Below are 16351 nucleotides of genomic sequence, written 5' to 3' on the forward strand. Positions count from 1 at the left end.
TTGCGGATCTTACCATCTGTTCAGCCTGCCCATTATTGGCCGGATGAAAGGGGGCAACAAGGGCATGTCTGATACCGTGCTCTGCCAGGAAGAGTTCAAATTGGTTGGCCGTAAATTGGGCCCGTTGTCCAATATCAAAACATCGGGGAGGCCGTGTATGGCGAACAGACTCCGGAGCACCCAGATGATTGCTTCAGCCATGGTTGTAGACATCAGGAATATCTCCAGCAACTTAGAAAATGCACCAACCACAATTAGGAAGGTTTGGCCCTTTACTGGTCCCGCAAAGTCAACATGCACCCGGGAACATGGTGCATTAGAGGTTTCCCATTCCCTTGCCGGGATAGAGGAGGGTGCCAGTCTGGATTCCTGACATGGTGAGCAGGTGGGGACCCATTCCGCTATTTTCCAGTCCATATTTGGCCACTCTGAGCCAGGGCTTTCATCCTGACTATTCCAGGATGACCCATATGTAAGACTTCCAGCACTGCACTTCTTAACCTGGGGGGTATGACAACCCTCCCCCACCACAACAGACAACCCTTCAACACAGATAATTCATTTCAGGGTACATAATATGGTTGCACAGTACCCTGAAGTGGGCTACCTGGCACCCTTGCCATACATAGTTCATTATTTGCATTAAGTCTTTATCTTTAGCCAAGTATCTTGCCATTTTGGCTGCAGTAATTGCCTTGGTGGCAATGACCTCAATAAGGAGAACTGGGCAAATGGGGGCAGGGTCTTCAACCAGGGTAGGAAGCAGGCAGCGGCTGAGAGCATCTGCGTGACCCAGGGATTTTCCAGACCAGTGAATCAGCCAGTAGCTGTAAGCTGCCAGAAAAATAGTCCACCTGGTCATTCTGGGGGACAAGATAGTTGATATGGGGTGGTCTCCATCCAATAAACCCAGAAGGGGTTTATGATTGGTGACAAGCACAAAGTCTCTTCTGTACAGGTAGTCGTGGAACCTCCAGACCCCAGCGACTGTAGCCAGCGCTTCTCTGTCCAGCTGGCTGTAGTTTCGTTCAGCCGAGGATAGGGTCCTACAGTAATAGGCAATGGCGTCTCACTGCCACTAGGCAGACGGTGGCTAAGGACAGCCCCGACCCCAAATGGGAAGGCATCACACGTTAGCACCAATGGTAGTATCTTGCTATAGTGGACTAGCACACTGTCAGATGACAAAAGTCTTTTTATCGCTTCAAATGCGGCAGATTCAGTGCGACCCCAGATCCAGGAAGCCTTTTTTCCTAGCAGCCGGTGCAAAGGTTCCGCCACGGTTGCCTTCTGTGCCAGGAACATGCTATAAAAATTAAGCAATCCCAGGAATGCTTGCAATTCCTTTTTAATTTTGGGAGTGGGCGCATCCTTAATTGCTGCGACTTTGCTTTTAGTGGGGTGTATCCCAGACCTGTCAATCAGGTAGCCCAGGAATTCCAGCCTAGGTTCTGCTATTTGACATTTTTCGTGTTTGACTTTAAGTCCGGCTTCTCTAAATTTAGTGGGTACTGCACTCAAACGGTCAAATAATGTTGCTTTGTCAGCAGCAGACACCAGGACATCGTCAAAATAGGATACTACCCCAGGAATACCCTGTAATAGCCATTTCATTATACTTTGGAACAGTCCTGGTGCCACGCTCATGCCAAATTGTAGCTGGCGACGCTTGAATGCACCTCTGCGCGTGAAAATGGTCTGTGCTTTGGCTGTGCTGTCATCGACTGGCAACTGCTGGTAAGCCTGTGCCAGGTCGAGCTTAGCAAATTGGGCTTTTGAGCGCATGGCAATAAGGCCAAGGGCTTATTTCAGGGTTCAAAAAAATATAAGACAGGGTCTTATTTTTGGGGAAACACTCTGTCTGTCTTTCTGTCTGTCTGTCCGTCCGTCTGTCTGTCTGTCTGTCTATCATTCATTCATTCATTCATTCATTCATTCATTCATTCATTCATCTATATCTATCTATCTATCTATCTATCTATCTATCTATCTATCTATCTATCTATCTATCTATCTATCTATCTACCTACCTACCTACCTACCTACCTACCTACCTACCTACCCACCTATCCACCTACCTTCCTTCTTACCTACCTACCTACTGGTATCTTCCCTCCATGCTCTTGGGTTGTGAACAACATTGAAATTCCCTTCAGTACCAACTTTATAGAAGCTTCATTTTGTGACTTGTTTTATACCAGTTCCAATCCATTTTCTTTTCTGCGCACTTCCTTTGTTTAAGGACGCAATCATGTCATGCTGAATGTTACTATGGTAAACATGAGCCATGGTTGTGGGAGAGACAGAAGTGGGGAGCAAGTTAGTTCAGTGACTGCCATTTTTGAACTTTTTAGTTAAAATATACTGTGTGTTTAATGCACATGTATTAAACCAAACCAAATTCTCTGCAGTTTTGCTAATGCTGATAATATACTTTGACACTGGGGAAAAAAAACACTTCAAATTTCTGCTTTCACGGTTTTTGTTTTGATTTAACTGAAATAATGAGTAGATCTGGAGAACTCCTTGATAGGAAGCAGAAACCAGGCAGAACTACCCTGATAAGAAAGGCCAGGAGTATGCCTTTGTTTGGGGGAATAAATAGAGAAGTTCATTAAGGATGACTAGTGAAGAAGGAACACAGCTTAGGAACATATGGGAAATCAGTTTACTTCAGAGGACTGAGGGTGAAAGGAAGAGAGGGCTGCTTTTTATTACAACCTGAAATACACTATAATTGGGCTGAGTTTTTATACAGATGGTTTTTCTTATGATGACAGATATGGCGTGTATATAAAGCAGTGTTGCAGAGCTGTTTCTTATGGTAGTATGATATACATGTAATACTGATCCAAATGAATATATCTAGTAGCCAGAATCGGACAACAGAATTTGAGAAGTTATTGCTGGTCAAATAAGAATGTGTAATCTCACTTCATAACGAAGAAGGGAAAATATTAAAGTATATTTATTTATTTATATGCACAATTGAGTAGCATCTTGAATCTCCTACCTACATGGGTTTATTATTGTTGTTGTTGTTTTACATCAATTTCCCAAATTATTGTAGTATACCTAAACTAAAAATGCACATCTCATTGGTCAGAGATATCAATTCATGATACTGGAGTGTTCACATATTTTTTATTGTAGCAATTGATTGTTGTTTCGATTACGTGTGGACTTTGAGAATTGAAGTATATAGTTTGTATTTCTATGCCATAATGTAGAACTTGGCAAAATGTAAATTGAGCTTCATTCTCTTTTTTGGTGGGAAAAATTGGTCTGCTGGTACTCACAAAGAAAAAATGAATTTATAGAATTTTCTTGGGTATATCAGAGTTCCTATGATCTTATGAGGCTTTTCTTACGTTTGAAAGACTTAAATCTGAATTGTTGTTTAGCTGTTGCTTCTCTATATATCCCCAAACACCTTCCTTGGCTGAGTTTAAAACTTAGAAAATAAGGATGAATGATACAAAAAGTAGTTCCTCGTTGTCTCAACAGGTGGCAGAACTTGGCTAATCTTATTTGAGCTGAGATACTATGCAGAATAGAAATTTGATGAAAATCCTCCAAGGAATATCAGTACTGTAGACTAGTTGAAAAACTTCCTGGAAGGAAGCTGAGACAAAACTACTTCGATATGAAGAAAAAGAAAATGATATGGATGTATTATTGAAATCAGAATCCTGAAAGTCTTTAGATTTTAATCAATTTTGGAAGAAAATGCTAATGTTCTCAGCAATATATATTTATTAGTATTATCTATGCTTGTATCTACAGAACCATCTTTTTGGTTAGGATGTTGTGAAAAATCCAATCCCAGTTGTTAGGTTGTAGGTCAATGCTGTAAACCCCAAAAGGCTCTAATTGAGTAAGATGTGATTAAAGCTTACTCAAGATACGCAAAAAATATGGTGGCAACGGCAGCAGCTTTTTCCGTGACCTCCAGTATTTTTCGGTGGCCTGCAGCCAGCAGCCGCAGCCGCAAAGCGGCTATCAAAGAGGCAGAGACTGGGAGGCTTCTTTGCCAGCCACTTTCCAGCAGTGGCGGCTGGCTGGGAGCTGCCGAAAACTCTGGTCAGCTTGCCTTCCAGACTCTGGACCAGCCACTGTGGAAGATAAGCAGCCCGAACAAAGAGGCGGTGGTGGGGGAGGAAGTGGGGCTAGGGCCGGGGCCGCTAAAGGAAGGAAAACAGGGGTGACTGGCGAAGGGAGGGCAGGGGTAGATAGGTGGAAATTCCAAAAATTTTCCTACCTTTTCCTGTGGGCGTGGCTATGGGGGTCATGTGATTGAATGGGCATGGGCATGAGTGATGTCAAGTTGGCCACACCCAATCAGTCATATGCCCCACCTAGCCCCACCCACCAAACCGGTAGCGAAAAGTTTTGAAACCCACCACTGCTCCCTTCCTCTCTCCTTCCAAAACAGCATAAGTAAATGTAAATGTGTTTTTCTTTCTTTTACAGACAACAGGAAAATCAAAGTTAATAGTACAAGAGAACCTCTTGAATTTAAATCAAATCAATGGTTTGGAGCAACAATCAGAACTCATAAAGAAAAAGTTGTAGTAAGTTTTTATATCTTTTTTTAGATATTTGTTTTTGAACTGTGTATATTCAAAGCACATGTGTTTATTAAAAATATTGTTACGCTGATTCATAAAGAAGACAACTCCAAATTCATTACTGTATTGGCCTTTGTTAGATTAACCAAAGTGTCTTGACATAGTCAATATAAGGGTTAGGCTTAGTGCTTCAAATATGAAGGTAAAATGTACTTGTCTACAACTCCATAAAGGAATTACATCTTTTTTCCAAGATTGTTTAGCTGTCTTTTACAATTATTGCCTAATCCTGGATAAAGACACCCCTGGTTTTAAAAAAAGACACTTTATGCATACCCCTTCTTGCTCCATAGTGTATATCCAAAGGAGTTTCCAACACTAGAGAGTGTGTTCTCAATATAGATTCAATCTAATGTATTGTAATGGGCTATAAATGCACTATAAATAAATAAAGGGAGGTAATTATCAATCTAGATATTTTGTATATGTATGTGTGTGCGGTAAGTGATTTTAATGATGAACCTTATTTTTGAAGAATATCGTAGAATAAGTTTTATCTATTGTCAGTCTTCAAGGTAGACCATACCAGAAAACCAAAGTTATCCATGCTAATATTCCTTTTATTATAAGATTACATATAAGTTTCTCTCTCACACACACTTTATCTTCTTAAGAATTGCGGAAAGTCAGTTTTCAGATACTTTCTCAAATTGCCTTTTGCCTTAGATTCAAAAGTCTTTTGTCTGACCATTATCTTAGTTGCAGTTAATCCTCCTCATGGTTATTCCAACTTTCCATTACATCCATATTCTAAATTAATCAATATCCTAGTGTAGTTTTGTATTAACCTAAGTGCTATGAAATGCAGCTCGATAATAAATTGTTGTTAATTGATAAATATTTATTTCAGAGTGATATCTGTGGTAAACATGCTTATGGAAGACTTGGCAAACTAAAATAAAGCATGTTTCAATAAATTCTATATTGAAAATAAGTTAGCATTCAAAAGACTTCCAGAAATTTAATTTCTAATATTAGAGCCTAATTCATAGTTCGTGTCGTAGCAGGAATATGGACAGAGATTTTGGCATCTGTTATTATTTTGCTTGTTCCACAAACCTATTTCAATCTCCAGTCAGGCCTTTATAAAACCTTTATACCACTATTCTGATATATGCACCTTGTATTGGATTTGGAATTATTCTTGAAAGAGATGGAAAAACATGTGCTTATTTTTCTTTATTTCAAGCGATCTGGAGCTTTTCCTGCACCCCCACGCCCTCTACCCCTGAAAAATCATTAAATTCCACGAGAAGGAGAAATGATTCAGTATAGGAGCGTAATATATTATCTGCATTAAGTTACTTTAATTGAATTTAGTTTTGTGTGTAAGAGAGTGTACATGTTATGCTTTAAAGTCAGCATTGACTCCTGGCCACTGTAGTTTTCTTGGCAATATTTTTGGAAGTGGTTTGCCATTGTTTTCTCATATTCTCCCAGTTTTTCTTCTGTTGTTTTAAAAACTGCACCAAACTGGGCCTTGAATGTAAATTAATTAAAACAATTTTGGCCCCTAGTGAGTACTTTGCCCCACCTCCCCTCTAGTTTCTAAAGTATAGTCACCTGCCTCTAGTGAAAAACCAAATAGAATTCTTCTTCTAGAAAAAGTAAAATGCAATAAAAAATATATTTTAAATGTGGATAGTAAGGGATATATAAACAGAGTTTTCTCAGAAAACTTTCAAGTGAGGATACAGACAGATGTTTAAAATCTGAATGAAATAATAAATTTTATCCTGAATCCAAGATATATAAATAATTGTTATTAATTATTATTAAAACCTTTCTGGTACCAGGGTCTGGTTCCATGGAATAAATTTTTTCCACGGGGGATGGTTTCATGCGCAACTTACATCCTGCACATGTGCAGATAAATTTTGCTTACTCTCCTGCTACTTGCATGCCTGGTTCCTAACAGGTCATGGACCAGTATTGGTCAACAGCCTGGGTGTTGTAGTCTGGTCTAAGTAGTCTGACTAGTAAAATGATAGGGATAGCTTGGAGAGTCTAGAAAGCAGCTTTAAAAAAAACAACAGATGTGTTGTATGAATCTAGCCATTGCAATTAATAAATTATGATTTATTGTGGCTAATCCAATAAATCCTGGTTTACGATTACCTCAGTTGGAGAATGTTCCTCATAGTTGTAGAACTATTGCTCTACTATAGCAGAATCAATGGAGCTATGGCTCTAAATCTGAAGTTTCTTTCATAAATCCTCTGGTAGCTTCTTCTACATGCTTCGATGGAAATCCCCAACTGAAACCCCATAACAATCTGTTTTCTTTTGAGCAGTTTCATTAAGTTGTAGGTTAGTTGTGATGGTTTCCTTACCAAAGGAAGGAATGCCTTACCAAGACATTTCATATTAGAAGCTAGTGTAGAAGGATTTAATGCAAAGCTTCAGAAAGGACAACAAAACATTTTGTGTTTCGAACCGTGGATTTGGTCATGCTTAATTTTGCCAAACAATTATGAAACAGAAAGTGTTGTCTTGGGGATTTGTTTCAAAATGGTTTGAATTATTTCTAAATAAGATTGTGTATCTAAAGGAAATGCCTTGCTTGAAATGTTTGCTCAAATGGTTAACCCTAGAAAAGGACTTTGACATAAAGCAGGTGATGAATAAAACATCGGCCTATCTTGTTACAGAGATTGTTGGCATGGGAAATTCCCACAAGTCTTCAAGCAGTCCCAGCTCTTGGATTCCAAACTGATTTACCTTTATTTGCATGCCTTCCTTTTTTCTTCCCATTCTTCCTCTTTTTGAAATGCAATATTGATTTTCTTACACAAAATGAGTATCAAAAGCAAAGCATGCATAAAATATCATAAAATAATTTTTGCTAGCTGTCAAAGGAGCATTTCCTTCCAAAGCATAAGATAAAGCTCATATGTTTACCCTTAGTTGTATATCACTTGCAGAGTTTGTTGATGTTGTTATTATTACAGGGGCCTTGTTTTTCTGAGTAGTAAGAATTTCTGATTTGAGTCAGAACTGGACACTTAAGATGCTTTTGTTATATATGTTTTGTGTATCATTATACCAGCAGAATATATTCTAAACACTTTTTTGTCTGTATTAATTTTCTTTGTCTTTAATTGCCAATAATCAAAAGTATCCATCTGTTCCCTTTTGAAACAAAAATTATATCAATTGCAGTGTAATATTCTCAAACTCGATTGAAATAAATGGTAAAATGAGATAAAACAGTTAAATATGAAATATCCAAAGAAAGGGTCAGAATCATTCCCAAAATAAGAGCCAACTCTTTAAGAAAAATTGCAAGCCACCAACAGGGTGCCCGGTCCATAAATGACATTCCAACGAGGTAACCAGCTCTCTTTTCTACTGCTTTCATCTCAACACAGTGTCATGTATTCAACATAAATACCCACGTTCACACCCAAGAAATAAACCCCCTAGTTAATCTGGTTTCCCACCAATATATGTAACAGTTTAAGGACATTGCTTAAACTTGCAATCCTAACTGGACAACATATCCAGTTGTAATGCAATATTCACCCTTCATTGGAAAAAGTAAAGCTAAAAAAAAAGGCAGTGGGATTGCTGAAGAAATTTGCTGGTAATGATAACCCCAGATGAATAGATAGCCATTTGTAAACACTCTTGATCAGTGATCTGTAATATTTATTAGATTTTTTGAGCATAAAAGGATATTTCATTATCTTTTATTTCAATATTTATTTCACTTATTTATTTATTTCACTTATTTATTTCAATATTTATTAGCCACTTAGCTAGATAGATAGATAAACAGACAGGCAATTAGGAAAGCTCACTATATTTTCTATACAATGCAGCCACACGACCACTTTAATGGCAGTAATTAAGTGAATCCCATGATCATAAGTGCAAACTTTTGTCTGGAATGGGTATTTTTGCTAGAAACTGGGAGAAATGTCCCAAATTGCAGTCATATGACCATGGGACACTTCAATAAATTATAAATGTGATCTAGTTGCCAAGGCCCTCATATGACCTTGGAGAGTGGCACTGTAACATTTTACAACAGTATTATAGGTAGTACTGAATTTAACAATCACAATTCAGTTTGGAATTAAGTTAATAAGTCTTTGTTGTCATAAATCGAGATATCACTTGACAGGATTCTAAGTAATGGCATTGTTTAGGACAGCCATTTAAGAAATATCTCAATTGTTAAATAAGCATCTCAGTCATAAATTAACACCACAGTTGTTAAGTGAATCTATTTTCTTCTTTGGGTATTTTTTGTAGGAAACCAGAAATAAATACCAGAAACCAATAAAAAAAAGCTTCACAGACTGTGGTTATGTGATCACAGGATGCTGCAAACATGCTAAAAGTGAACTGGTTGCCAAGTTCCAAAAATATAATCATGTGATTGCAGGGACATGTGTGGTTGTCATAATTCTGAAAGTGGATAAGTAGCTCTGTGGCGGCTTCTAATAATTTTGAATTATTAAGTTCATTAAGTAACAGTCATAAGTTGAGGACTACCTGTACCAGTATTTTGTAGTTTGGTTTTAGTCCATAGGGAAAGTTCCACAAGGGCAAGTTGTATACTTCGTGAACTCCAGGATAAAGATGGGATATAAATTTAGTGAGTGAGTACATATAGATTAGAACAATTCTTTGGGGTTCAAGCAATTTATTTTTTCAACTCTACCTCTAAGTTTTTGCCTAAGTTTTTTTAAAATTATAACTATTCAGATTACTTCAACTACCCTGTTTCCCCAAAAATAAGACATCCCCTGATAATAAGTCCAATCAGGCTTTTGACCACATGCGCTAAAATAAGCCTTCCCCGAAAATAAGCCCTCCCTAAAAATATTTAAATGCATGCGCAGCCAGTCCCTGCCATTTCCTCTGGTTAGGGTTAGGGAGACAGAGCTGGAAATCAGGTAAGATGGCAAGAGGAGCCCTGTCTTGTTCCACATGCCCCAAAATAATAAGACCTTCCTGAAAATAAGGCCAAGCGCTTATTACAGGGTTCAAAAAAATATAAGACAGGGTCTTATTTTCGGGGAAACACGGTAACAAATGAGAATTTAGGAGAGATCATCTCAGTTAACTCAGTTAACTGAAGGAAAGTTGCTCCTAAACATGATTGAAGGATAGAACAGAGCAAGAAAAAGAGCAGCATATGTGGAAATATAAATCTTGCTGAGAGTCCAGTCAATCTGGCAGTGTCAATACTTCAGAAAGCAATAAACCTGGTTTTATAAAGAATACATCTGTATTTTTTACACAAATTACTATACAAATTATTAATTTGTAACTACACAAACTACTGTACTGTAAACCTAATCCAAACACCTAAACATGTTTTGTTGTGCAACTCATATTTTGATAGGCTTGTGCTCCCTTATATCATTGGAGGACTCTGAAGGCTGCTCCTGAAAAGGATCCAGTGGGCACCTGCTATGTTGCTATTCAGAATTTTACTACCTATGCAGAATATTCTCCTTGTCGCAACAGTAAGTTCTTTGAGTAGTAAAAGTTGAACTTTGTAAAACAGTTTTCATATGTATTTTCATACATTCAACCCAGGCATGTAGTTCTGAGTCCAAAGCTCTTGGTTACAAAGAGACATGTAATTATATATAGTTGCTTTTATGTTTCATTAAAAGAATAATGATGAGGCTGGTGCTACAATGATGATAAGTCAATTCTGGCTTGATTTAAAAGAATTTTCAATATGGCCAATAGACCTTGATAAGCAGAAGCCAAATTTTAAAAGCAGCTGATTGCTAGAGATAAAGCCATCCTTCTTTCTATCTCTTTTTGCAGAACTAACAGTTAACTCCTTAACCTTGAATAAAGATAATTATGTTTGCAAACAAGGAAGTTATAAAGCATGGAATGGGAGACCACCAAATTAACAAAATATTGCACAATTCCTGCAAGTCTTCTAATTGTTATTCAGTGCACCCATGAAGATGTTTATCATATATGAATGTCAGTTGTTTATATCAGGATGTAAAGACACAGAAGAGGCTCAAAAAGTCAAACAGTAGCTGTCTCTATTTTATATGCATGTTATATGCAAAAAAGAAGTAAAAAAGAAGTGGTACTTTGATCATGTGATTACAACTGCATTCTTGACTATTCTGGTCCTTCTGCAGACTCTGGCTATGACGGACTGCAGCCAAAATGTGTACAATCTAAGGTCCTTTCTCCAGCTCAGACTGATGTAGAAATAAACCAAACCAAGGATTTCATTTTCATCTTCCAAATATAAACTTGTTGCTTAGATTCATGTTTTTTTAAATCAAAACTCACACACTAGTTTTGGTTTTGGATGATCATGTATTATCATTATTATTTTCATTGTCACTATTCTTATTTAACTTTGGATCTAGAGTTCATCCAACAATTGTTACCTAATTTTTAGCACAAAAGTTTGAAGCTTGCATTTGAAGCTTGATAACTCCTCCCTTATTAGTTATGATTATATTTGAGTCCATTTATAATATAAAGCTAACTCAGTGTTCATTCTTTGATACCTTCAGACAACCCAGATCCTGAGGGCCAAGGTTACTGTCAAGCAGGATTCAGCTTAGATTTTTATAAGGTGAGCATCCACAGTGGTTGGTTAGCTGATGGATTTTCTAATCATTTTCACATTTACTCTTGTATTTACTTTCTTCTGCAATTCATCATTTTTCATCTCAAAAATATTTGTATAACACACACACAACCACATTGTATTGACTCAAAAATCTCAAGACTCTTAAAAACTCAAGTTTCATTCAAAGATTCTTAAAAACTGGCTTTCTTCCTATCCAGTTCTTATACTAAACCTAGGCAAGCATCCAAATAAACATTGGGAAATTTTCTTCTTGCACCAAAGGGAGAATATGTTTTCTTAAAGGAAGAAATTAATCAGTTAGAGATTCTGCATTTGATTAAGAGTCCTAATAAAAACAGGCAGTTTTGTTGACAAGGTCCTTACTCATCCATCATTGATATTAGATGAAGTTTTAGCCAGGGACAGGGCTGGTAAAAACAATATTTTCTTAATGCTTATTGTCCTCATTCAAACAAAAACATAATACAATAACTACAATTCCTAGCTACAAATCTGAGCCGAAATTGAAGTCTACCTCATGTAGTTATAAACTAATGTTGGTTGGTGGAAGCAGTCCTGGATGAAACTGTGATGACATGACAGAGATATTTTTATTGGCCTTGTGTGTTAGATGGATGTTGCTATTAAACATAACATTCTGCATTCAAATAAATAATGAAACAATCTCACTGGCACTGGCATTGCCAGAGCCCCAGGCTATATGGCAAAGCCAAGTTTATTTGTTTGATTGTTTATACATTATATTTTTAACTCCCATACCCTCCTTGGTTCCTCCTGAAATGTCAGCAGAGTCAGGGCAAAATTAATGTCAGAGGAATGATATTTCAAAAGGTACGAGCCATAGTACAAAAAGTTCTTGTGTTGCACCAGATTGAACTATGCTGAAGAGACCTGAAGCATGCCTCTCCTGCTAGTTCTAACAGAACAAGTAGACACTTTTGGGGAAAAGTGACTCCATGCCAGACTTTAACCAACTCTAAAGTAACCACAGGCACTATGACTTGCACCCAGATTTGCACCCAGAAATATAGTGGTAGCCAATGTAGCTCGTAGAGAAGAAGTGTCACATAATGCCAAATGACTGGCACCCATAACTGCCCACCTTACCATATTCTGTTCTAATTGATGTTTCTGGGTATTTTTTAAGGGCAGCCCCATGTAGAGTGCATTGTACAATTGTTGCAGTAGTTGCTGTTACTTTTTTTTTTCAATTTTTTTTAAAAAAAATTTTTAAACATAAAACATAAAATACATCTTTTTAGAGCAAGGGTTTGGTACGGCATAAAATGAGTACAATTATTCACATTCCTTCAATCAATTTTGTTCCAAATTTTATCCATTTACATCTTTAAAAAAAAGAAAAAAGAAAAAAAATCTTATTCTAAACATTTATCATTCTACTATTACACCCAAAATTCTAAATAATAAACACCGTTCTAAATCTTTATCATTTTAACAATCAATATTTCATATATATTCCTCAATCCTAAAACCCATTACCTCAAATCTATATTTTACTTCTCTTAAATGACATCTAATATCCATAATCTTGACAAAAAGTATTTTCCTCCTCTCTTAAAGTCATTTCATAAGCAATCAACATTTCCTTCTATAGTTTGTTACTTCCACAATACTTTATTTTATTTACTTCAAGTTTATTCTCATATTTTATTGAATCTAATTTTTAACTGGTTCATAGTTTAAATACCTATTTCCCAGCTGTATTTTCCAATACTTCTGTCTGTATTTATTTAAACTGGTTCACAGTTTAGCTACTATTCTCCAGTAAATTCTCTTCCACTTTCTCCTAAATTTATTTTTTAGCTGGTTCGCATCTTAATCAGCTGCTTTCCAGCAATGCTTTCCTCCACTCCTTACCTTAATTATTTTAGCTGGTTCACAATATAATTTTAACTGCTCACCAACCTTCTTCTTAACTCCTCCTAAATCTATTATAAAACTGGTTCACAACTCAAGTAGTTGCCTTCCAGCAATGCTTTCCTCCACTCCTATTTTTAACTGGTTCACAACTTTATTTCAATTGATCCCCAGGTAGTCTCCTCCACTCCTATCTTTTTATTTTTGGCTAGTTCACAGTTTTGCTTTAACTGTTACCCAGCGTATGCTTTCCTCCACTTCTAACTCAGTATTTTGGCTGGTTCACAGCTTTGCTTTAACTGTTTTCCAGCACATGCTTTCCTCCACTCCTAACTCTTATTTTTATTTTTAACTGGTTCCCAATTTACTTTAACTGTTCTCCAGTATGATGTTTTCCTCCACTCCTACCTTATTTGTAAAACTGGGTTACAGCTTTACTTTCACTGATCTCCAGAATCATGCTTTCCTCCACTCCTAAATTCATTTATTTAACTAATTCATAACATTTATCTTTTATTCAGTTGTTTAGCTCCAAATTACTTCGGAATGTGTTACCAATATTGTTTTCCAATCTATTCTCCTCCATATCTCTTACCAATTTAAGATAAAAGTATATTTCAATGAATATCTTATCTCTTATTCTCTCTTAAGTTTTCTCCTATTCCATGCTTATTTCTTATTTTCAATAGGAAACATTTTGAAACACTTTAAGAGCAATTTTTTATGGTTCTTAATTCTATAAATAATTCTTTTTAACATCCAACGCCTTTAAAGGTAAACATTTTCTTCCAGATTATTAAATCTGTAGATAGTGCTAGTTAAAAATTCATAGTTTAAAAAAGGCATTAGAACATCCAAAAATCATGTTTTTCTTCAATCATTTATGCTCTTATTTCTTAATCAAATTGTTTATATATTTATATGAGAATAATAATAGAAAAAAAGGAGAGAGTAATAGCAATAATAATAATAATTACAATAAAAGAAATACAAAAAAATAAGGGAACACAAAAAAAAGGAAAAAGGAAGAGAGTAGAAATATAACAAAAGAAGTCAAATGGATTAAAAAAGAAAATAGAGAGGGGAAAAGAAACAAAAAGAAAGATACTAAAGGAAAGAGATAGAGACAGAGCATAGAAAAGAAAAAGGGAAAAAAAAGTATCTCCTAGCGTTATTTAACCACCCAGAAACCATTACATTCATTTAAATCAAAATATAATATTTTGTTGTCTTGTTACATAATATATTCCATTATTCCTTTCTCCAGTCTGTCCAAATATGTATTTTTTCCATTTCAATGTCATCAAAGTTATGAATTCTACAATGTTAATTCTGAAGCTATTCCATATATGGTATCATCATGTCCTTCTTCTATTGCCACACCCTTCTTTTGTTGCCATGTTTATTAGTTCAGTTTTCATTGTTCCATTTAATTTCTTCTTTCTAATCTTCAATAAATCCTCCAGTGAACAGATTATGTATCCTAAATCAAGTTCTCTGAGTCTTTTCCTCAAAATAGTCAAGTTTAAATAACAAGCAACAAAGTTTCTCTTTTCAAGTAACAAGCAGCCTGGAATTTACACTTTCCCTTTTCAGCTGGCAACCATTTTATCCGTCTCCATTTGTCTTTTTCTTTTGCTTTTGAAGGCATAATTATTTCCTCTTCTCCTTCCTCTCTCCCAAACATAGTCCAATCTCATTTATCCACCAAAAAGTAAAGAAAAAATATATCCAGATCTGTAGTCAAACATTTCCAGAAAGTCAGTAATTTATGTTATCCACCAACAGGTCTTTTGTCTTTGTGCCCCAATAGTTCTCAGCCGCTGTTAAGGCTGGGGCAGACTAATTGTAATTCAGCATTTGTGGGCAGTTCCTGCCTGGGTTGATGTCCACTCACCCGGCATGCAAATTCCCGGCTCCGCTCTCCGCTTCTCCTCTTCTCCTCCTGCGCATTCTTGTATCCTGGTTGCTGCGGTCTCAGGGCAGCCACCATGGCTGCCATTCCACTGCCGCCGGCGCAGAGGGCAAGCCTCTGGCCCCGAGGAATCTGCCCGTTCCTCTCAGCCATCCAAGGGATCCCTCTCTATCCCCCTGTCCCTACAGGACAGGGTAGGTCCAACGACCTACCGGCAGAGGCTTGGCAGACGGGATTTTCGCATGGCTCTGAAGAGCCCGCTAATTCCCCGTCTGTATCCCTGCGGCGCCCTGCGTCCTAGTTGCTGTAATTATTTCACTTTGTAAGCTTCTTCTGCATCAATAGGACTGTCTGTCTAATAAAAGTAATTTAGGAATATATTTACATACAATTTAAACAAATATATACATAAACCACAGAAGGGGACTAAAACACGATGGGGGGAGAGAGAGGGATGGAAAGAGAGAGGGGGAGAGAGAAAAGACATTAATATTAATTCATATCTAATTAATTCATATCATTCATTATACCCCCCCCATGTCTTTCTATTCTTGGTTCCATCATGTTTATGCACTACTTTATATATTCCTTTCTTCTTTTGAACTTCTTGCCTCTTCCTTTTTGAGGATCTCATTAACTCATCCAAAGATAATCTCCTTTTTCATTCTTCTTTCATTTTGCAGTTGTAGGCTTATATATCTATTCTATATGATGAAACCATCAAAATCTAGTTCTGTCATGCTGGTCACTCATTTTTGTAATCACTCCATATTGCTTCAATGCCATTTCTATTTTGACCTTTTCTCTTCTCATGTTGCCACAATGCTTCTTAAATATCTTATTATTGCATTGTATTGCATTGCAGAAACCTATCAGTTTGATTAGCAAATCAATTAGTTTGTCACCTCGACTACTCTTTTGATCAGAATTCCCTAAATACTTTTCCAGGTTCAAATGAAAAAGCAATACCCCTCCTGAAATTTTTGCATCCTTCTTCACATTTTGTATTGAACATCAATATTCTTTCCATTGTCAGGTTTAGAACAGGGGTGGGTTCTAAATTTTTTTACTACCGGTTCTGTGGGCATGGCTTATTTTGTGGGAGTGGCTTGATGGTCATGTGACAATTCTTTAGGATTTAGCAGAGGTACTGGTCTACCAGGCTTTTAACTGCTTGCAGAGCTGTACCAGTCTACTCATTTATTTTTGCAGGCATCAGTCTACTGATTTGTTTTCTTTTAACGCTGATCAGCTGTAGGGCGGCCCTTTGAAGCCCCGCGGCAAGAGTTTAAACAGGTTTTTTCCCTCTAGCCAATCAGCTGGGACTAA

At 36.8% G+C, this 16351-nt stretch overlaps 1 protein-coding gene across 1 annotated transcript in view; it reads left to right on the top strand.

The window, feature by feature from the left end:
- ITGA8 (integrin subunit alpha 8) overlaps positions 1-16351 on the top strand; it is a 119612-nt gene that overhangs the window by 24372 nt on the left and 78889 nt on the right. The window contains exons 3-5 of the mRNA XM_034402551.3: positions 4474-4574; positions 9991-10114; positions 11150-11211. Coding sequence (XP_034258442.2) covers positions 4474-4574; positions 9991-10114; positions 11150-11211 — 287 coding nt within the window. The remainder of the gene's footprint in view (positions 1-4473; positions 4575-9990; positions 10115-11149; positions 11212-16351) is intronic.

Source organism: Pantherophis guttatus, chromosome 4 (assembly GCF_059756535.1).
Source record: "Pantherophis guttatus breed Tessera chromosome 4, ASM5975653v1, whole genome shotgun sequence".
Taxonomy (NCBI): domain Eukaryota; kingdom Metazoa; phylum Chordata; class Lepidosauria; order Squamata; family Colubridae; genus Pantherophis; species Pantherophis guttatus.